Raw genomic sequence first — 24,083 nt, 5'->3', positions numbered from 1 at the left:
TGGCCACTTCAGTTTTTCACTCCTTTTCTTTTGCGATGTAACTAATATTGTTGAAAGGTTTTTTGTTCCCTGCACTGACCATTTCATACTCGTACCGGTGATAAAGATCATTAAGATTATGAAAGGGTTTATTAGGGTAGACATAGAGAAGATGTTTCCACTTCTGGAGGAGACCCATATAGGATAGTCACCAGGAGGGTGCTGGGTGAAGGAGCTGACAGACTTCGGGTACTTACGTTACCGTAATCAATGTAGAAAACATGGACTTTGGAAGGCGACTCAATCTTTTCCACTCGGGCTCTGTACCTGTTTTGAAAACATAACATTGGGATTAGTGAGACAATGAGTTGGTCTAGGACCAGCTTATAGCGAGGCCTGCTGCTGAGATCTGGCCTTCAGCCCCTGCTGCCACGCAAATAACATAAGTAGGGGAGGCACAATAGTGACTGCTGCTTCAATGGTGCTGTCTGGTTTTGATAAAGCTGCTTTTAGATTGCAGCTCCTGTTTTGCATTAACCAGGCCTTCCAGCACCACTCTCCCATTTACATTTTCACCAAGTTACATTTCTACAGTGCTCATGCGCAGTGAGATGTCTCGGAGATTTTCAAGTTCTGTCTGTCTGCAAGGTGATGAAGGAGGGAATTTCAAAGGGCAGGGGCAGTGGTTAGAGTAGTGGTCGTCAATGGGGGAGCAGAGAGCGAAGAGTAAGCTGCCATCAGGCTAAGTGAATAGGGCAAGAACATAGCTAATGGAATATAATGTGGAGAAATGTGAAGTTATCCACTTTGGTAGGAAAAATAGAAAAGCAGAGTATTTTTTAAATGGTGAGAGATTGGGAAATGTTGGTGCACAACATTTGTGGTCCTTGTACACAAATCACTGAAAGTTAACATGCAGGTACAGCAAGCAATTAAGAAAGCAAATGGTATGTTGGCCTTTATTACAAGAGGATGAGTATGAGTAAATACATCTTACTGCAATTATATAGGGCCCTGCTGAGACGGCACCTGGAGTTGTGTGTACAGTTTTGGTATCCTTGCATAAGGAAGGATATACTTGCCATAGAGGGAGTGCAACGAAGGTTCATCAGACTGATTCCTGGGATGGGAGGATTGTCCTATGAGGAGAGATTTGAGTAGAATGGGATATAGTCTCTCGAGTTTAGAAGAATGAGAGGTGATCTCATTGAAACATACAGAAGGCTTACAGGGCTTAAACCAGGGTTTACAGTCTCAGAATAAGGGGTCGACCATTTAGGACCGAGGGCTGTGGAGGCTCAGTATTTGAGTATATTCAAGACAGAGATCGATAGATTTTTGGATATTAAGGGAATCAAGGGATATAAGGACAGTACAGAAAAGTGGAGTTAAGGTAGAAGATCAGCCATTATCTTACTGAATGGCAGAGCAGGCCCGAGGGGCTGAATGGCCTCCTCCTGCTCCTAATTCTTATGTTTTTAGAGGAGTGGATAGCGAGCGCAGGGACGTATGACTGGAAGAGATCAGCAGGGTGGGAGTCACAGTCAGGATGTGGGCCGTAGTGTTCTGAGCAAGTTAGAGTGTGGAAGAGGCAAGAAGAGCATTGGGGTCATCAAGCCTGGAGACAGTAAAGGCATAGGTTAGTGTTTTGTTAAAAGAGGGAGAGAGGTGGGATCAGAGACATTGATGTTTGGGAGGGATCGGATGCGAGGGAGGAAGCTGGGCTTGCTGCGATCAAGTCAACTATCAGGCAGAAGTGAAGCCATCAAACCTGATCACAGCTCGCAAGAACCATGCTGCCGCTGTAATAAGGTAAAACCAGGCAGTTTATATTTCTAACTGTAGTTGACAGCAAGAGAACCAGGCATTTGCTGTCGGTTGCAGGGGAATTTAGTGCAGCAGTAAACACAATGAAGGACGTGCATTCAACTCCGTGTCAGTGTTGGCTGTTTTCCCCTGCCTCATTTCCTTTCTTATTCCCCACTCTCGCTAAAGGAGCAGAGTCATGATACTGGAGCAGTGAGAAATGTGGTGCAGTACTATCATCATCAGATACTGGCAATGTTCCAGTGCCTCACCCTAGTGCTCACTCCACATTCAATAGCCTCAGCGATGAGCATTGACAACCTATTTGATCATGGTGGGCCTCAACAGCTCTTAGCCGACATTAACATACACTTGTGAGTTGGGGATCAGTAAACACTGAACTGGAGTGGGAATCCTAGCCGACATGTTCTCGCCACTGCCGATGGTCACTTGGGGGCAACCACAGCACCTTAATGGCACAGACCCAGGGATGCAACCTGTGAGCTTACAGGCCTATCTGGCTCAGCAGCACACCACAAAATGTTATTGGGAGAGCTAGAATTCTATGTAAAGGTAATTTCATTAACTGCATGCCATGATTCCCAGGCAGAGCCCTGCAGTCCTGTTTCAGTGTAGCAGACACAGGCTCCCCCCTGCAGTTGCTGCAGAGCAATGAGCTGTGCTGCTTAGAATGATAGCCTGGCTTTGCCATTTCCTGTTTCTAGCTTTGTCAGCTGTATAAAGCAGCAAGCAGTAAATGTCCCCGCCTGCTGCATGATATTTCTGCCCACCTTATGGAACTGTGATATTAAATCAAGTCCAAATCTAAATCCTCCAAAATCCGTGATCATCTTTCCATGAATTCAATGTTTGAATCCCTTCAATGTAGCTCCGCAAGATCCTGCAAATCCTCTGGGAAGACAGACGCACCAACGTTAGCGTCCTCGATCAGGCCAACATCCCCAGCATTGAAGCACTGACCACATTGTTCGCATGCTTGACACAAGACTCCCAAAGCAAGTGCTCTACTTGGAACTCCTACATGGCAAGCGAGCCCAAGGTGGGCAGAGGAAATGTATCAAAGACACCCTCAAAGCCTCCTTGATAAAATGCAACATCCCCACTGACACCTGGGAGTCCCTGGCCAAAGACTGCCCTAAATGGAAGAAGTGCATCCGGGAGGGTACTAAGCACCTCGAGTCTCATCGCCGACAGCATGCAGAAAACAAACGTAGGCTGCGGAAGGAGCGTGCGGCAAACCAGTCCCAGCCACCCTTTCCTTCAACCACTGTCTGTCCCACCTGTGACAGAGACTGTAATTCCCATATTGGATTGTTCAGTCACCTAAGAGCTCACTTTCAAAGTGGAAGCAAGTTTTCCTCGATTTTGAGGGACTGTCTATGATGATTAGTACCGAAACTGCTCTCATCAAAATCACAAATGACATCCTTTGTGACTGTGACAAAAGGTAAACGATCCCTCTCGTCCCTCTACAGCCTTTGACACAGCTAACCAGTCCATCCTCCTCCCAACGCCTCTTCACTAATGTCCAGCTAGGTGAGACTGCACTCGCCTGGTTCCATTCTTATCTATCGAATCGTAGCCATTCCCGCATCGTTGCCTCTGGTGTCTCCCAAGGATCTGTCCTTGGTCCCCTCTTATTTCTCATCTATATGCTGTCCCTTGGCGATATCATCCGAAAACACTGAGTCAGTTTCCACATGTACGCTGATGATACCCTTCCACCCCTGCTTGGTATCTAAATTGTCAGATTGCTTGTCCGACATCCAGTACTGGATGAGCAGAAATTTTCTCCAATTAAATATTGGGAAGACCGAAGCCATTATTTTTGGCCCCGCCACAAACTGCGTACTGTAACCACTGACTTTATCCTTCTCCCTAGCATCAATCTGAGGGTGAACAAGACTGTTCGCAACCTAGGTGTCATATTTGACCCTAAAATGAGTTTCCAGCCATATATCTGCGGCATAACTAAACCGCCTTTTTCCACCTCCGTAACATTGCCCGCCTCTGCCCCTGCCTCAGCTCTTCTGCTGCTGAAACCCTCATTCATGCCTTTGTTACCTCTAGACTTGACTACTCCAACTCCCTCCTGGCCAGCCTTCCACATTGCACACTACGTAAACTTGAAGTCATCCAAAACTCAGCAGCCTGTGCACTAACCCGCACCAAGATCACCCATCACCCCTGTGCTTTCTGACCGACATTGGCTCTCAGTTAAAAAACGCCTCAATTTCAAAATTCTCATCCTTGTTTACAAATCACTCCATGAACTCCCCTCCCTATCTCTGCAATCTTTTTCAGCCTCACAATCCCACAAGATGTCTGCGCTCCTCAAATTCTGGCCTCTTGAACATCCCTCATTATAACTGCTTCAATGGACGTGGACGTGCCTCCAGCTGCCTGGGCCCTAAGCTCTGGAACTCCCTCCCTAAACCTCTAACACCTCTCTACCCTCCTTTATGACGCTCATTAAAACCTACCTCTTTAAACAAGCTTTTGATTATCTGACTTAATTTCTTCTGTGGCTCGGTGTCAAATTTATCTGTAACACTGTTGTGAAGTGACTTGGGACATTTTAATACATTAAAGGCGCTATATAAATAAAAGTTATTATTATTAAAAACGTCCAGCTTTCAGCTTTCCTGCACATTGGGTGGAAATTTCTCACTGCTCCAGAACAGAGCTCAGTGTTTTTTCTGAGCAGACATCTCCTTGGTGCTCTGCTCTTAGCAGGGTCCATCCGCCATTTCATTCCCAACGAGTACTTGTCCCAGATTCCACTCAGAGGGGGTGGCGGTCCCGGATTCCACCTCGAGGGGGTGGCGGTCCCGGATTCCACCCCGAGGGGGTGGCGGTCCCGGATTCCACCCCGAGGGGGTGACGGTCCCCGATTCCACCCCGAGGGGGTGACGGTCCCAGATTACACCCCGAGGGGGTGACGGTCCCCGATTACACCCCGAGGGGGTGACGGTCCCCGATTCCACTCCGAGGGGGTGACGGTCCCCGATTACACTCCGAGAGGGTGACGGTCCCCGATTACACTCCGAGAGGGTGACGGTCCCAGATTACACTCCGAGAGGGTGACGGTCCCAGATTACACTCCGAGAGGGTGACGGTCCCAGATTACACTCCGAGAGGGTGACGGTCCCAGATTACACTCCGAGAGGGTGACGGTCCCAGATTACACTCCGAGAGGGTGACGGTCCCAGATTAAACTCCGAGAGGGTGACGGTCCCAGATTACACTCCGAGAGGGTGACGGTCCCAGATTACACTCCGAGAGGGTGACGGTCCCAGATTACACTCCGAGAGGGTGACGGTCCCAGATTACACTCCGAGAGGGTGACGGTCCCAGATTACACTCCGAGAGGGTGACGGTCCCAGATTACACTCCGAGAGGGTGACGGTCCCAGATTACACTCCGAGAGGGTGACGGTCCCAGATTACACTCCGAGAGGGTGACGGTCCCAGATTACACTCCGAGAGGGTGACGGTCCCAGATTACACTCCGAGAGGGTGACGGTCCCAGATTACACTCCGAGAGGGTGACGGTCCCAGATTACACTCCGAGAGGGTGACGGTCCCAGATTACACTCCGAGAGGGTGACGGTCCCAGATTACACTCCGAGAGGGTGACGGTCCCAGATTACACTCCGAGAGGGTGACGGTCCCAGATTACACTCCGAGAGGGTGACGGTCCCAGATTACACTCCGAGAGGGTGACGGTCCCAGATTACACTCCGAGAGGGTGACGGTCCCAGATTACACTCCGAGAGGGTGACGGTCCCAGATTACACTCCGAGAGGGTGACGGTCCCAGATTACACGCCGAGAGGGTGACGGTCCCAAATTACACTCCGAGAGGGTGACTGTCCCAGATTACACTCCGAGAGGGTGACTGTCCCAGATTACACTCCGAGAGGGTGACTGTCCCAGATTACACTCCGAGAGGGTGACTGTCCCAGATTACACTCCGAGAGGGTGACTGTCCCAGATTACACTCCGAGAGGGTGACTGTCCCAGATTACACTCCGAGAGGGTGACTGTCCCAGATTACACTCCGAGAGGGTGACTGTCCCAGATTACACTCCGAGAGGGTGACTGTCCCAGATTACACTCCGAGAGGGTGACTGTCCCAGATTACACTCCGAGAGGGTGACTGTCCCAGATTACACTCCGAGAGGGTGACTGTCCCAGATTACACTCCGAGAGGGTGACTGTCCCAGATTACACTCCGAGAGGGTGACTGTCCCAGATTACACTCCGAGAGGGTGACTGTCCCAGATTACACTCCGAGAGGGTGACTGTCCCAGATTACACTCCGAGAGGGTGACTGTCCCAGATTACACTCCGAGATGAATTAGGATGTAATTTGTGTAAAATGTAAAATGTAAAAGACTAGTGAAGTCATGAGTTTAAATTCCCACCATAGCAAGTTGGAAGATTGAATTCAATTAATCTGGTAAATTGTGGGCTAACAGCAAAGAAATGACCATACTGTTGGATTGTTGTCAAAATCCAAGTGGTTCACAAATGTCCTTCAGCGGAGAGAACTGCCACTCCTGTCAGATCTGGCTTGTATGTGACTAGTTCCACACTGTATTGAAAGAGCTGGAGCGGCGGGCCTGGGACATCCTGGACCCCCGACCTGCGAGAGAACAGCTCCGCAGGTCGGGCTATAAAAGTGCTGGAGCGGCATACCACATCAACCTCCATCGCGAGCTGCTCCAAGTATGCGACGATTTTGAGATGGGCAACGCCATCAAAACCCTGGTTGCCTTTTGGAGCCTGGACTGGAACATCGGTAGTGCCCCGATACAGAGGGGTGGGAAGGTCGGGGCGGATGAGCAGCGAGTGTTTGTGGCGAGATGCGGTGAATGTTCATGGCGGAGGAGCAGTGAGAGATCGTGGCAGAGGTGCGACAGATGAGGGACAGGTTCCAGAAGAGCTGAGGGCCCAGGGATAACGTGGGTCAACCCACACTGCGATATGTGCGCGCTAGGTCCGTGCAGCAGAGCAGGTCTCCAGTCGTCCTGGTTAACCCTTGCCACTGAATAAAGGATTAATTCTGTCAAGCCCGTGTGGTGGTTGGTGTGCAACGGTCACCACACGTTAAAAAAATTCACGCACAGACATCTTCCAGCCCCTCAATTGGAGTTCAGGACTGGAACATCGGATCCTTCATCGAAACACTTGTGAACTCGTGGAAGCAAGTCATCCTCGTTCGAGGGACCGCCTATGAATTTGTGACTTTTGCTAAGAACAGTTTCAGTGCTCTGGTGGGGCGGAAGCCTGTTTGGAGAGATTCAAACAAGGAGTTTTGGGAAAGGTGGGCATGGATTTGGGAAGTGACAACACGTTAAAGAACTTGAGAAGTTGGAGCAATAGTTTGTAATGATGGAAGGGTCAAGCATTGTTTTTTTTTTGAGTAGAGGGGTGATGACGGCAGTTTTGAAGGAAAGGGGGAAAATACTCGGAGAGAGAACTGTTAACAATATCCGCCAACATGTGAGCCAGGAAGGAAAGTTGGGTTGTCAGCAATTTAGTAGGAATATGGTTGAGAGAGCAGGAGGTAGGTCTCATTGACAAGATGAGCTTTGACAAGATGAGCAAGAGGTGGGAGATGGGAGAGAAATATGCAAAATTTAGGGTTAGGGCAAGGGGAAAACGGAGAGGAAGTAAGGTCCGGTGGGCTATGGGGAGGGAGGAAATTGAAAGCAGAAGCAGTTCAATGGATATTGTCGATCTTTTTAACAAAGAAGTCTGAGAGTTCCTCAGATTTATTGTTGGCGGTGAGGGAAGAGAGGCCTGAGAGGGGAGCGGTGGGGGTTGGTTTGAGAAGATGGTGGAGAAGAGAAGCCTGGTGTTATTTTTGCCATCCTGGATAATCTTAGAATAGTGGGCGGTTTTAGTGATGGAGACCAGGACCCGGTAGTGCGATATATAAATCTAGCCAAATCTGGTGATGGATGATTAGGCCAGCTATCTGCCAAAGACGTTCATGTTTGCATTCTTTAGACTGAAGGGAGCAGAGTTGAGGGTGTAACAGGAGGGGACAAGGACATCAAAGGTGGTGGAGAGAATGTGATTTAGTAAGTCAGTAGCTGCAGAGATCTCATGGAAAATATTAGTGCTAAGCTAGGTAGTTGGGAATTAGAAAGTGCAATGGTAAGGGACTTGAGGGAGAGTTTTTTTTCCAGGGGTGGATACAAAAATAAGTGGGGTTAAGAGGGAGAAGTGGAATATGGGTAGAGTGTGATATAAGGAAATGGTTAGAGATTGCCTTATCTATTACGGAGGGGATGGCGAGGCCACGTGTGATGATAAGATCAAGGGGGTGGCCATGTATATGGGTGGAGGAGTTGACATTAAGGGAGCGATTAAGGGAGGAAAGGAGGGCAGTGAACTCAGAGGAGAGAGAGCAAGATGAGTTGAGATGAAGTTTGAAATTACAAAGGATGAGAAGTCACTCGGTGCAGAGGGAGGAAAGCAGAGAAGCTATTCCATTGAGAAAGTTGGTGTGGTATTGGGTAGGCAGTACAGAATAAGGATTTTAAAAGAGACATGAGGGGTAGAACAAGGTGAGATGCTCAAAGGAGGAGAAGCTGCCAGAGGAGTAAGGAGACAGACCAAGGTGTGATTTAGATATAAGGGCCACACCACCACCACAGCAGTTTGGGCGTGGAATATAGTGGAAAGTATAGCCAGGTAGGGAAGCTTCATTAAGGGGAAAAGTTTCAGCACCCTTCAATCATGAATCCATCAATGCCATGATGTCAATTTGGTCATTAGCGTGGATAGAGGATTGGCTAACTAACAGAAAACAGAGAGTTGGGATAAATGGGTTATTTTCAGTTTGGCAAATTGTAACTAGTGGGGTGCCACAGGGGTCAGTGCTGGGGCCTCAACTATTTACAATTTATATTAATGACTTGGATGAAGGGACTGAGTGTAATGTAGCCAAGTTTGCTGATGATACAGATAGGTGGGAAAGCCAGTTGCGAGGATGACGCAAAAAATCTACAAAGGAATATAGATAGGCTCAGTGAGTGGGCAAAAATTTGGCAGATGGACTACAATGTGGGAAAATGTGACGTTATCCACTTTGGTAGGAAAAATAAAAAAGCAAATTATTATTTAAATGGGGAGCGATTACAAAATGCTGTAGTACAGAGGGATCTGGGGGTTCTTGTGCATGAAACGCAAAAAGGTAGCTTGCAGGTACAGCAAGTAATCAGGAAGGATGCTGGAATTCTGGCCTTTATTGCAAAGGGGATGAAAGTATAAAAGTAGGGAAGTCCTGCTCCAACTGTATAGGGTGTTGGTAAGACCACATCTGGAGTACTGCATACAGTTTTGGTCTCCTTATTTAAGGAAGGATATACTTGTATTGGAGGCAGTTCAGAGAAGGTTCATGAGGTTGATTCCTGAGATGAAGGGGTTATCATATGAAGAAAGGTTGAGCAGGTTGGGCCTATACTCTTTGGAGTTTAGAAGAATGAGAGGTGATCTTATTGAAACATATAAGATTCTGAGGGGGCTTGACAGGGTAGATGCAGAGAGGATGTTTCCCCTCATGGGGGAATCTAGAAGTAGGGGGCATAGCTTCAGAATAAGGGGTCGCTCATTTAAAAGAGAATTGAGGAGGAATGAGTTCTCTCAGAGGGTCATGAATCTTTGGAATTCTCTACCCCAGAGAGCTGTGGAGGTTGGGTCTTTGAATATATTTAAGGTGGAGATAAGATTTTTGAATGATAAGGAAGTCAAGGGTAATGGGGAGCGAGCAGAGAAGTGGAGTTGAGGACAGGATCAGATCATGGTCTTATTGAATGGTGGAGCAGGCTCGAGGAGCCAAATGGCATACTCCTGCTCCTATTTCTTATGCTCTTATGTCATAGATGACTATCCCACATGACTATCCTGTTATATATGTATACTTGTATTTACTCTGTACAGCCACCAGAGGGCTCATCCCCTGGAGTCCCAAGGGATCCCATAATCCCTTGGGAGCACAAATATTTAAGGAGGCTTCACAGGTTGGAGAGGCACTCTGGAGACCTGCAATAAAAGACTACAGTCACACTTTACTTTGAGCTCAGTGTTCAGTCTGACTCTTTCTCCATACACAACATATCCCATATTCCACTCCGAGAGGGTACCAAACCCATAATTACACTCCGATAGAGTAAGTGTTTAATATTACACTCAGAGAGTACCGAACTAATGTTACACTTTGAGAGGGTATCTGCTGATTCATTGATTATTTTTGTGTATTTGAAGTTTGCAGAAAATGTTGGTACAGGTAAATGTTTCCTGAACAAACTGCTTTATCATCAAATATGTCCTCAAAACACATGGCAGTTTGCATTTCACTCATCGCTCCATGTGGTTGTACTGATGCCACAAGTCTAATAATAGGAATTTAAACATCCAATGAGCCATCTAATTTTCTCCCCTCCTGTCTTGACGATGCTGACTCTTGCTGGGCTATGGTTGCTCAGGAAGTGCCAGCAATCAGTGCCTCATCCAATTGTCATTCTTTATGTGCGAGCCTAGATAGAGTTGGCAGACTATTCAACTGCAGGGTAAAGGGTGTGTAGGGCAGCACAGGATAACCTGATCTGCTCTCACCCAACATCCATACATGAGCACCTTTCTGCAGATGTCTCTGGATAGTGATCGGAAAGAGCCCGGGCTGATTTTTCCTCAGCAATACTGGAAATGAATGTAGCATCACTCCAGTCATAGCCTCTCCAGCCTGAGGTGAACGGACTCAACATATGGAATCAAATCTGAGACAGAATCCAAGACCTTCCTTTCCAAATAGCTGAGAGCCACGTAACTTGTGCATTTACCAACCGAGCTATACATTTTAAGGAAGAAGCTTCATCGGCAAATAATTATTTTGCAGTGTTTTCACGAAACAATTACTTGCATTTATATAGTGCCTTTAACATAGTAAAATATCCCATGATGCTTCACATGAGCACTATCAGACAAGATTTGACACCGAGCCACATCATAACAACAAGTATTTATATAGTGCCTTTGACGTAATGAAACGTCCCGAGGCACTTCACAGGAGTACGGAGATAAATGAGACACCGAGCTGCATAAGGAGAGATTAGTGCAGGAAAGCGGTAGGTTTTAAGGAACGTCTTGAAGGAGGAAAGAGAGGTAGGTAGAGAGGTGGAGAGTTTAAGGCAGGGAATTCCAGAGCTTGGGGCATAGGCAACAGAAGGCACGGCCACCAATGGTTGAGCAATTATAATCAGGGATGCTCAGAGGGCAGAATTAGACATCTCGGGGGTTATATAGAAACATAGAAAATAGATGCAGGAGTAGGCCATTTGGCCCTTCGAGCCTGCACCACCAGTCAATATGATCATGGCTGATCATGCAATTTCAGTACCCCATTCCTGCTTTCTCTCCATACCCCTTGATCCCTTTAGCCGTAAGGGTCACATCTATCTCCCTTTTGAATATATCTAATGAACTGGCACAACTTTCTGTGGTAGAGAATTCCACAGGTTGACAATTCTATGAGTGAAGAAGTTTCTCCTCATCTCGGTCCTAAATGGCTTAGCCCTTATCCTTAGACTGTGACTCCTGGTTCTGGACTTTCCCAATATCGGGAACATTCTTCCTGCATCTAACCTGTCCAATCCCATCAGAATTTTATATGTTTCTATGAGATCCCCTCTCATTCTTCTAAATTCCAGTGAATATAAGCCTAGTCGATCCAGTCTTTCTTCATATGTCAGGGTTGTGGGGCTGGAGGAGATTACAGAGATAGGGAGGGGCGAGGCCATGAAAACAAGGATGAGAATTTTGAAATTGAGGCGTTGCTTAACCGGGAGCCAATGTAGGTCAGCGGGCACAGGGATGATGGGTGAGCGGGATTTCGTGTGAGTTAGGACACAGGCAGCCGAGTTTTGAATCACCTCTAGTTTACATAGGGTAGAATGTGGGAAGCCAGCGAGGAGTGCGTTGGCATAGTCAAGTCTAGAGGTAACAAAGGAATGGATGAGGGCTTCAGCAGCATTTGAGCTTCGGCAAGGGTGGAGACGGGTGATGTTAGAGGTGAAAATAGGCGGTCTTAGTTATGTTGCGGATACGTGGTCGATAGCTCATTTCAGGGTCAAATATGACACCAAGGTGATAAGGAGATAATAAGATAGATGACGAAGTTTGGACAGAGGTAGATTTTAAGGAGCGTCTTAAAAGGAGGAGAGGGAGGTAGAATTTATGGAGGGAATTTTAGAGCTTAGGGTTTTGAAAACAAGGATGAGAATTTTAAAATTGAGGCATTGCCAGACTGAGAACCAGTGTAGGTCAGCGAGCACAGGGGTGACGGGTGAACGGAACTTGTTGTGATTTATGGGCAGCAGAGTTTTGGATGAGTTCAAGTTTACAGAGGATGCAAGGTGGGAGGCTGGCCAGGAGAGCATTGGAATAGTCAAGTATGGCGGTAACAAAGACATGGATGAGGTTTGTAGGCAAATGTGACAGTCTAGTTATGCACAAGGTCCCACATACAGCAATGAGATAAATGCCCCGTTGATGTATTTTGGTGGTGCTGGTTAGGGATAAATGTTAGCCAGGACACCAGTAAACCTCCCCTGCTCTTCCTTGAGCTGTACCATGGGATCTTCCGTCAACTAAACAGACAGACCAGGACCTCGCTTTAATATTGCATCTCACTCCTTCAGTACTGCACTGAAATGTCAGTCAATATTAGGTGTTCAAGTCCCTTGAATGGAGCTTGAACCTACAAACTTTCGATTCAGAGGCAGAGTGCTACCACTAAGCCAAGCCAGCTTATATTTTCATTCTCATTTATTGAGTAGTGCCAATAAGCTGGTAAGAACAGTGCCAAAACTAGATTTTCCTTAACCAATAATTATAATGAGTCTGAATGGCTCTGTTGTTTGTGGTTTCACCAAATTGAAAAAAAATCTAAAGATTTCTCGGTTTAAAATCCCAATCTCCCTTGCATGTGCTTAAGATGAAAAATCGCACACAAAAAGATTGTTTTTCCTCTTTGCTTCAGGTGCTTGGTGGGGCTGGTCTGGTGGATCCACAGTATCACTAGTCCTCCAGGGCCTTGACAAAGTAGCCATTCATGTTAGTGTGCCTCCGACTGCTTGACTATGGGGAGCATCACATCCAAGTTTTATTCTGCATTCACTGAGCATCTACACATTTCCCAGCAGTCGGTAACTGAGAATCAAACCTTGTGCTTATTATTTATTAACAGATGGACCGGACTGTCCAACTGGTACAATAAAAGCAGAATCAGTGGATAGTCAGGAAAGGAAACTGCCAGATTACCAGTTCAGTAAAGGGAAATGAGTTTGATCTCTACAGGTCCTAAGGGAAGGGTGAGAACTAGACACAGTGAGCAACCTATTTGCGCTCTGTTTCCTCAGTGGTGATGTGTTGCAGGATTATGTTAGGCCCCCTTAAGTAATCCAGCATCACAGAGAAGCACTGTAAGTCAACATGTGTCAAAATCTAGTGTTGTTTTTGGGATCTGCCTGTAACTGAAAAGATGATTCTAACAATTGCTGTCAGTCAATAATTGATCCAAAACAAATATCAGTTCTTTGTTCTTTACAAAAGGTTATTATCCAATATTTGATAAGATTTTCGGAGCGGTGGAACGGTACACACTTGGGAAGAGGAAACTTAAGCAGAGCCAAACACTTGAAAATCCCACAACCTCCTGAGTTTAGCTTTGTTTACAGTCAATCTCTTTTGTGTGTGTACTGTGGGTACACCCACGAGAGACCATCAGCAACAGGTCAGGGCCACAAAAGGAGCGGCGTGCGGTGGCCTGGAGCAGCATGGCAGCCCCGACCTGCGAGAGACCATCAGCGGCAGGTCTGGGCCTTAAAAGGAGCGGTGAGCAGCGGCCTGGAGCAGCTTGGCGGCATACCACTGCAAGGTACAGCGCGAGCTGGTGCAGGAAGGTGACGGCAGCAAAGAGGGCGACTGTCATGTATTCAACTGTCATTGTAACCCATGTATAAACTGACCTAAGTTGTACACCGTGAGAACACTGACCACTAGGTGGTGAACTTGTGGGAGCCACTCCTAACCTGGACTTTCAGGTATAAAAGGGGAAGCTTCACCCACCTTCTTCACTTCAGTGCTGGCTAATAAAGGTTACTGGTCACAGAGTGACCTTCTCTCAAGTATGGATTGAATTCCAGGACTTCATGGCAGGAAATTGTATCAACCATGTCAAATGGCCAGGCGGAACGAGCAGTGCAGATAATCAAACAGTGGATGCTCAGAATCCAAGGGGGTTCCCTACAAAGCCGCTTATCACGCCTCCTGTTGACCAATAGATCCCGACCACACTTGCTCACAGGAGTTCCACCCGCAGAGCTGCTAATGAAAAGGACGCTCAAAAGCAGGTTATCCCTTATACACCCCACCATGAAAGAAATTGTTGAGAGCAGGCGCCGGTCACAATGTGACTACCATGACGGGAATGCGAGGGCGCGATGTATTGATGTCAATGACCCTGTCTTTGTCCTCAACACTGCTGCAGGGCCCAAATGGCTCACAGGCACTGTGATTGCCAACGAGGGGAATAGGATTCTGGTAGTTAAACTTACCAATGGACAAATCTGCCGCAAACACGTGGATCAAACAAAAAGGAGGTTCAGCAACCCCATAGAAGAAGCAGAGGAAGAACACGATGTAGAGTTCACTCCACCACAGGTGACCGAACACCGGAACCAAGTGGAGGAGAGCCCAGTCTCTGTGGGCAGTCCGGACAGGCCTGAGGCACCGCAAACAGCAGACACTCAGGCCAGCGCCCAACAACCGGAGCCCCAACTCAGGCGCTCTACAAGGAAGCGTAAACCACCAGAGAGACTTAACCCGTGATCCCAATAAGACTTTGGGGGGGGGCGGGGGGGGAGGTGATGTCATGTATTCAACGGTCATTGTAATCCATGTATAAACTGACCTAAGTTGTACACCGTGAGAACGCTGACCACTAGGTAGTGAACTTGTGGGAGACACTCCTAACCTGGACTTTCAGGTATAAAAGGGGAAGCTCCACCCATCTTCTTCACTTCAGTGCTGGCGAATAAAGGTTACTGGTCACAGAGTGATCTTCTCTCAAGTATGGGCCTCGTGTGCATTTATACTGTATAGTAAGGACATATTAGCGACTGGATTGGATGTCACCAAGATCCAGGTCACTGATTGGAGCATGGACAGGTACAGCAGGAATGGCAAGGTTGAGGCACAGGAGCGGCGAGTGATTGTGGAGCGATACGATCGGGACCCAGGAGAGGAGTGAGTTTGGGGCCAGAAGAAGCAAGGGCCCAGGGGCAGCACGGACCAGCCCATACTGCGATATGTGTACGCACTAGTTCCGTGCAGCAGAGCTGGTCTCCAGTTGTCTTGGTTAATCCCTGTCACTGGACCAAGACCTAGCTCTGTCAAGCCCGTGTGGTGGCTGGTGTGCAATGGCCATCACACGTTAAAAAAATCCACACATAGGCATCTTCCACCCTTCAGGATGTAGTTCGGGATCTGGAATATTAGGTCTTCATTGAAACACCTGTGAACTCATCCCTTTTTGGTGTAGAAGCAAGTCATCCTCGATACAAGGGACTGCCTATGATGATGATTGGATAACCACACACTTGTACACCTTTGTGGAGAAGTGCTGGAAATGATGAAGACTTTTGACCAAGTTAATTTGAAATCTTGTGGAACTAATAACTATATTAAAACATTTCCAGCACGACAGCCTGCCCAACATGACCAGCCTTGCAAGGTGTGCTCCTAGTATCAGGACTATTCACTTCCAGCTGCCTGTGCTCCTTGCCCTTTACACTGGTTCCTGTAGTCATCATCATCATAGGCAGTCCCTCGGAATCGAGGAAGACTTGCTTCCACTCTTAAAATTAGTCCTTAGGTGGCTGAACAGTCCAATATGAGAACCATAGTCCCTGTCACAGATGGGACAGATAGTCGTTGAGGGAAAGGGGTGGGTGGGACAGGTTTGCCGCACACTCTTTCCGCTGCCTGCGCTTGATTTCTGTATGCTCTCGGCGATGAGATGCTCAGCGCCTTCCCGGATGCACTTCCTCCACTTAGGGCAGTCTTTGGCAAGAGACTCCCAGGTGTCAGTGGGGATGTTGCACTTTATCAGGGAGGCTTTGAGGATGTCCGTGTAGCGTTTCCTCTGCCCACCTTTGGCTCGTTTGCCGTGAAGGATTTCCGAGTAGAGTGCTTGCTTTGGGAGTCTCATGTCTGGTATGCGAACAATGTGGCCTGCCCAGCGGAGCTGATCAATTGTGATCAATGCTGCAACTGAATGGAAATGTTGAGTGTATCCATAAGGAGGGCTCAAAGCCAGATCCTGATCACTCCAGGCCAATATTCTTATTGGTAATTGTGCCAAAATTCAGGGATACTATAGTGAACAACTACCTTTTGGAACATCTCATCACAAAAGCCTGTTATTCAGCCATTAACTTGACTCAAGGAAGCCAGCCAAACTTACAATACCCATGATCCAGAAATGTGGCAATCTCCTGGGAATCCAAATCAAGTCATAGCAACTGCCTCAACATTGCCATAGCATTTGGTAATTTGCAGAAGCCTGGCTTTAATACAAAGCCAAATGAATTTGTTTGATACATTTGGTAAGCTGTTGATATGATTATGCACATTCCTCAGGGAGGGCATAAACACTGAATCACAAATAATAAATGAACATTGGTCTTAGAAGCTTCTCAAGGAAGCATGAACCCCTGGTTTAACCCAAAAGCTTGAGATGTTATCAAAAGTCACATACACGTGTCAACAGTGGCTCAGTGGATAGCATTCTCACCTCAGAGTCAGAAGGTTGTGGGTTCAAATTCCACTCCAGAGTTTAGGCTGATACCCCAGTGCAGTACTGAGGGACTGCTGCGCTGACAGAGGTGCCGTCTTTTGGGTGAAACGGTAAACCAAGGCCCGACAGCCCTCTCAGGTGGACGGAAAAGATCCATGGCACTATTTTGAAGAATAGCTGGGGAGCTCTCCCCTCTTTTATTTCTTGACCAACATCACTAACAGATCATCTGGTCATTATCATGTTGCAGTTTGTGGGAGCTTGCTGTGCGCAAAGTGGCTGTCACATTTCCTACATTACAACAATGACTACACTTCAAAAGCACTTAATTGGTTATAAAGCGCTTTAGGATGTCCTGAAAGGCACTATATAAATGCAAGTGTTTCTTTTATATTAAGAAACCTAAGAGCTATGATGGCAAAGGTATTTTGGACAGCAGACAAAAATAGTGGTTATAGTCAAAAATGTCAGCCCTGAAGGTTACCAAGTATGGAATGAGGAAAGAACAATCACTCCATTAATCAGTAGACTTTCCTAATTAATCTCCCGAGGAAGGTGAAAATAGACATCCAAAAGCTTTCAGGAAAAAGCTCAGACACTCAAAGGAAAGCTCGAGGACAACTAGTCAACCTTGGCCAAATCATTCCACAGGCAATGTTCCTGTTGTTCCAATAGGATTGCGATCACAAAGTCCCATCATCTCTCTGTACTGATGCCCATTCATAACTAGACTGATGAATAATCTAATTTCTATGTAAATGAATAATGTATTAACTACTCTCTTCCAGACATGTGTTACTAAGTGATTTTAGAAAGAAACTTACTTGAACCACGCAAGATTTGAACTCATGGCCTCTAGTCCTACAATTTTGTTTTATATTAAGCTTGGGACAACTCCACTTTCTTTCAGCATTTAAAGACATGGATCATGTCCCTCCTCATTCTTTTCTTCAATGAAAAGAAGTTCAATTTTATTGGCTGATTTGCAGCGTTTTGATTTTGGGATCAATGCTTGTTGCTATTTTCTTAATCCTTCCCAATGCATCCAATGATCTAATGAAAACAATATTCCAAATGTGGTGTACCAAGAGAGTGCTAAAATAAGCTGATTTTTTTTTTGTAGTCAAATGCCCTCAAGATGCAAGTCCAGCACCTGATTACACCATTGTGGACATTTGTCCTGCATTGACCATTAATGGCTGAGATCAAACTCAAATCACTTCTTTTTTTTCCACCTTTCCCGCTCATTCATCATGTCTGTCTTCCATACTTGCTGAGAATTTAATCTGCATTACCATATGCTCATCTATGTAAAATGCCTCCACAATTCTTCAACCCATCTGCTTGAACGCAATGATGGGTTTCCACGTGTGTAAGACCCTTGGACCAGAAAAATATTACCTACGGGACAGCTGCCAGTCAAAGCACATTTCTGTCAGCATTTCCTCTTCACACAAAGAAAGTCACACAATGGAATGGTCTTTCAGGTGGAGCACATAATGTTTCAGCACAGGAGGAGGCCATCTGGCCCACTGTGCTTGTGCTGGTTTCTCTGAAAAAACTATTACTTCACGGATGAGAAGAACCATTCGGCTCATATCAGTTCATTCATCCAGAGTCACTCTAAAACCTCCCATTGCGAATTATATCTTAAACGTACACAGGGATTTTGCTGCCACCACTCTAGGTGATAAAGATTTGTCTATTTGAACCCCCAAGTCTCTCTGGTCCTCTACACCTTTTAAAGTTTTACATATAGTGTATTCTTTGCATATCGCTGCATTAAATTTCATCTGTCATCTCTCCATCTAATCTACTAATTTGCTTGCGTCTTCCTGAAGTTGCTTAGAGTCCTTTTCACAGTGAATCAGTAGCAGAAGTAAAACCTTAGTATCATTTAAGAAACATTTGAATATTGCAATGCAGGTTCCTTCTGATTGAATCTACTAAAGTGGGCCAAAAGGCCTTTTCAACTTTGTTTATTGTGTGATCTTGTGAAAAAGGGAATGGGGTCAGGGAGAGGGGGAGCGGAGGAAGAGAGGAAAAAAAAGAGAGAAAAAAAACTTGCATTTCCATAAAGTCTTTAATGTGGAATATTGTCCTAAATTGTTTCAAAGAGGCATAATCAGACATAAATGGAGAGTTTTAGTTTGGAGGACGAGTTCATGGAATACATTCGAGACATTTTCCTAGAGCAATAAGTCATGGAGCCAACCAGGGAATAGGCTTCTTTACATCTTTTCTTGTGTCATCTCATAGTAAGGGATCAGTTATGGAAGAATGATCATGCTATAGAATTTCACGTTGAATTCGAGAGTGGCGTACTTAAATCCAAATCTTTGAGTATTAAACTTAAATAAAGCCAATTACATAGGTGTGAGGGGTGCGTTCGCTAAGGTAGATTGGGCAAATAGATCAAAAGGTATGACGGTAGCTAAGCAAGTGTGAATATTTGAAGAAATATTTCATAGTTCTCAATGAATATACATTCCATTGAGCAATAAAAACTCCACAGGAAAAGTGATCCATCCATGGCTAACTAAAGAGGTTAAGGATAGTATTAGATTAAAAGAGGCTTATAATTTTGCCAAGAGTAATAATCCTGAGGATTGGGAGAGTTTTAGAAACCAGCAAAGGATGATCAAAAAATTGATGAAAAGGGAGAAAATGAATATGAAAGTAAACTAGCAATAAATATAAAAACAGGTAAGAGCTTCCACAAGTATGTAAAAAGGCAGAAAGTAGCAGAAGTAAACATGGCTCCCTTAGAGGTGAGACAGGAGAAGTTATAATGGTAAGTAAGGAAATGGCAAAGATGTGAAACAAATATTTTGTTTCTGTTTTCACAGAAGACACAACAATATACCAGAAATAATGGGGAATCAATGGAGTTAATGAGAGTGAGAAACTTAAAAGTAAATATTAGTAAAAAATAAAGTTCTGGAGAAATGAAAGGGACTAAAAGTCCACAAATCCTGTAGCCTACATCCTCGGGTTCTAAAAGAGGTGGCTGCAGATTCCCTCGATTCTAGAATGGTCCCAGTGGATTGGAAGGTGCCAAATGTAACACTGCTCTGCAAGAAAGGAGGGAAGAGAGAAAACAGTGAATTACAGGCCAGTTAGCCTGACATCAGTCGTCAGGAAAATGCTGGAATTCATTATTAAGGAAGTGGTAACAGGGCACTTAGAAAATCATATGATGAGGCAGAGTAGAGTCATCATTGTTTGCGAATCGGTTTTGACAAATCTACGAGCTTTTTGAGGATGTAACTAGCAGGGTAGATAAAGGAGAACCAGTGGATGTAGTATAGTTGGGTTTTCAAAAAACCTTCAATAAGGTGCCACATGAAAGGTTGTTGCACAAGATATGGGTTCATGGGGTTGGGGTAATATATTAGCGTGGAAAGACAAAACAGAGAGTAGGAATAAACGGGTTATTTTCAAGTTGGCAGGTTGTTACTAGTGGATCAGTGCCAGTGTCTCAGCTATTCACAATCTATATTAATGATTTAGATAATGACAAGTGTAATGTATCCATGTTTGTTGATGATACAAAGCAAGGTGGGAAAGTAAGTTGTGAAGAGGGCACACAGAATCTACAAAGGGAGATAGACATGTTAAGTGAGTGGGCAAGAAGGTGGTAGATGGAGTATAACGTGGGGAAATGTGAGGTTATTCACTTTTGCAGGAAGAATAGAAAAACAGAATATATATTTTTTTAAATGGTGACAAACTATTAAATGTTGGTGTTCAGAAGGACTTGGATGTTCCTGAACATAAAACACAAAAAGTTAAAATGTATGGACAGCAAGAAATTTCGAAGGCAAGTGGTATGTTGGCCTTTACTGCAAGAGGATTGGAGTACAAGAGTAAAGAAGTCTTGCTGAAATTGTACAGGGCTTTGGTGAGACCATACCTGGAGTACTGTGTACAGTCTTGGTCTCCTTACCCAAGGAAGAATATACTTGCCTTAGAGGGGGTGCAATGAAGGTTCACTAGATTGATTCCTGGGATGGGGGGATTGTCCTATAAGGAGAGTTTGTATAGAATGGACCTATAGAAACATAGAAAATAGGTGCAAGAGTAGGCCATTCGGCCCTTCGAGCCTGCACCACCATTCAATGAGTTCATGGCTGAACATGCAACTTCAGTACCCCATTCCTGCTTTCTCGCCATACCTCTTGATCCCCCTAGTAGTAAGGATTACATGTAACTCCTTTTTGAATATATTTAGTGAATTGGCCTCAACAACTTTCTGTGGTAGAGAATTCCACAGGTTCACCACTCTCTGGGTGAAGAAGTTTCTCCTCATCTCGGTCCTAAATGGCTTACCCCTTATCCTTAGACTGTGACCTTCTTCAGGATCTGCGAGATGGTCCAGAATGGCGGCAATGCCATCAGGTGAACCAGGAAGACTGGGACAAGGAACTTCTCTGACACAATCGGAGGGCTATTGCTGGCAGTACCTGAGCCACCTGACCTGGGAGCAGGTCCTTGACAAGGACCCAGGGATTGGCAAGGTCAGAGGGCACTAGTAACTGCTGGGACAAGAGTTTCCCATCGAGTCCTTGTCCCACAGATTGTCCCAGTTGATCAGAAGAACGAGTGAGTACGGACCTGGTTTCAGTTTCCAGGGTTTGAGTATTGATGTCTGTATAGTCACTGCAGTCGATTATACTGTTACACACTCTGACTTTCACACGGAATTGCACAAGCTGGAATAAACCAACTTATATACAGAATATACTCTCTGTAGTTTAGAAGAATGAGAGGTGGTCTCATTGAAACATACATTTCTTAAGGGGCTTGACTGGATAGATGCTGGTAGGCTGTTTCCCCTAGCTGGGGAGTCTAGAACTGGGGGTCATAGTCTCAGGACAAAGGGTCAGCCATTTAAGGAGTGAGATGAGGAGAAATTTCTTCACTCAGAGGATTGTGAATCTTTGGAATTCCCTACCCAGAGGGCTCTTGATGCTCAGTCATTGAGTATATTCAAGGCTGAGGTCGACAGATTTTTGGACTCGAAGGGAATCAAGGGATATGGGAATAGGACGGGAAAGTGGAGTTGAGGTCAAAGATCAGCTATGATCTTGAATAATGGAGCAAGCTTCAGCAGCTGTATGGCCTACTTCTGCTCCTATTTCTTATATTCTTAAGATTATTAGGAGGGGTAACCAAAACCTGGTCAGAGATAGGTTTTAAGAAGAATTTTAAAGGAGGAGAGGGAGATGGAGAGGCGGAGGGGATTAGGCAAGGAATTTGAGCGCATTGGGCTTAGGTGGCTGATGGCCAGAGTCGGGGCAACAGAGAGTTTGGTGTTTGGGGTGGTGGGGGGTGAAGAGAGAGAAAGTTGTCGGACTGAAAGAAGTTAGAGGTAGGGAGGGTAAGGCCATAGAGATGCTGAGGGACCGGGAGTCCATGTAGATAAACGAGGACAGGGATGATGGGCGAGTGGAACAGGACAGTTTTGGATGAGCTGAAGCGTGGAAGGCTGCCCAAGAGAGCATTAGAATAGTCAATCCGGAGCTGACAATGACGCCAATGAGAGATTCAAAAGCAGATGGGCGAAGGCAGGGACGGAGACGGGCGATGTTATGGAGGTGGAAGTAGGTGATCTTTGTGATTGAGAGGATGTGGGATCAGAAGCTCCAATTGGGAGTTAAACAAGACACTTGGTTGGAGAACAGGTTGGTTAAGCCTGAGATGATTGCTCCGGAGGGGGATGGAATTGGTGGCAATGGTAGGGAATTTGTGAACAGGGGCAAAGACCATGCGCAGCAGAGGCAGCTGATCAGACAGTTTCAATCTTAATGACAAAGAAGTCCATGAGCTCCTCACGCTTGTTGGAGGTGACGATTGAGGGGGCAAAGGAGGAGTTTAAGGAAATGTTTGGCAATGGAGAAAAGCAGTTTGGAGTTGTCCAGCCAAATCTGATGGATGCCTAAAGCAGTTGTGTGCCAGGTTCATTCAAAGTCTGCGACCCTTGGACTTGAAGGAACAAAGATGGGGAACCATACTAGGGGGAATGAATTGGATTGGAGAGAGTAAAGGTGGAGATGAGGGATTGGTTGGGCAGACCACCAATGGCTGAAGTATTGTGGCGAATGGAGGGCCAAAGTTCAGGCAGATGCAAAAGGAAGTTGAGTTGTAAGGGAATGGAGAGCGATACAAGTAAGTGGTCAGAGGTGGCCTTGTCTACGATCAAGACCGAGTGTGGAGAGGCCACGGAAGATGGCTAGATGGAGAGGGTGGCTGTGAGTCTGGGTAGGAGCATTTGCATGTTGGAGACTGCATGGATGGAGAATTCAGAGGAGAGGGGGCAAAGGGAGACTGAAGTCAGCAAGGATGAGGAGCCACTCAGTGCAGTGGCCGAGGGGTAAAAAGAGGGATTATATTTAGGAGAAAAACTTGGGATAAGGTGGTAGACACCGAGGATTTTAAAGCACAGGCAAGAGGGGTGCAACAAGATGAGGTACTCGAAGGAGGTGGGGAAGGTTAGCTTCTTAGCAGGCATGCTGGGCAGGAAAAGAAAATTCAGCCAGGAATCCCACTCCCAGTTGGTATCCGATGATTTCTGCTCGAATGTGCATGGGATTGGGCTCTGGTATGAAAGTTCCCATGGATGAAAAAAAAATCTAAGCATATGCACTTGGATGAGATATTGGAGACAGGCAGTGGCCATGGGATACACCATGTCACCATCTTCATAACAAGGGGTAAAATTGTAAAACCTACAACTTGCATTTATAAAGTGCTTTTAATGTAAAACAAAGTTTCAAGGCACTTCGCAGATAGACACAAGGAAAACTGGCACTGAGCCAGGAAGTGTCAGGACACAGGTTTTGCCTGCAATTCCCCGCAGTGCAAATTACAGAGGCAACTCTCCGCCATCGTGACAAGTGGAAGCGCCAAGTAAACACCAGTTGTTGCTGTACAAGGAGGACGAGTCAAGCACCAAGCTCACTTCAGATTTTGGCTGGGGCTCGGGTAGTTGAAAAAAATGTATTCCCATTGGGAAAGCAATAATACTACGATCAATCTGGGCTAGGGAGTGGGTAGAAAGGTTTTTTGACCTCTAACCGGTGTGCCGCTGTAGGGCAATAACAGGATCAGACTCATGAGAGGGGTCAGGGATGAGATGAGGCCAAGCTGCCCATCAAAGCTCATCCCTCTACTACTTTAACTCTCCGATCATGGCCCTTAATTGTAATTTGAATGACCCAGGCCTTTTTGCCTCTGTTACCATGCGTGGTAAATCATTTTGAATATTTATTACTGAGTAAATAAACTTTTCCCAAATTCAAGTTAACATGGCCAAGTTAGCTTGCCAACAGTCTGTCTCAGCTCACACCATAAGACTGGACACTTGGGCAAGGTATTGGAGAGATGATGGTGAAATTGCAC

The 24,083-nt window shown here is 45.9% G+C and overlaps 1 protein-coding gene across 1 annotated transcript in view; it reads right to left on the bottom strand.

The window, feature by feature from the left end:
• The window catches only part of snd1 (staphylococcal nuclease and tudor domain containing 1), a 1,067,139-nt gene that overhangs the window by 71,383 nt on the left and 971,673 nt on the right, over window positions 1-24,083 (bottom strand). The window contains exon 20 of the mRNA XM_070897262.1: window positions 237-306. Within this exon, the coding sequence (XP_070753363.1) occupies window positions 237-306 (70 nt within the window). The remainder of the gene's footprint in view (window positions 1-236; window positions 307-24,083) is intronic.

Source organism: Pristiophorus japonicus, chromosome 13 (assembly GCF_044704955.1).
Source record: "Pristiophorus japonicus isolate sPriJap1 chromosome 13, sPriJap1.hap1, whole genome shotgun sequence".
Classification (NCBI taxonomy): Eukaryota; Metazoa; Chordata; class Chondrichthyes; family Pristiophoridae; genus Pristiophorus; species Pristiophorus japonicus.
The sequence above is the reverse complement of the archived record's forward strand: the minus strand, read 5'-3'. Positions and strand labels throughout refer to the sequence as shown.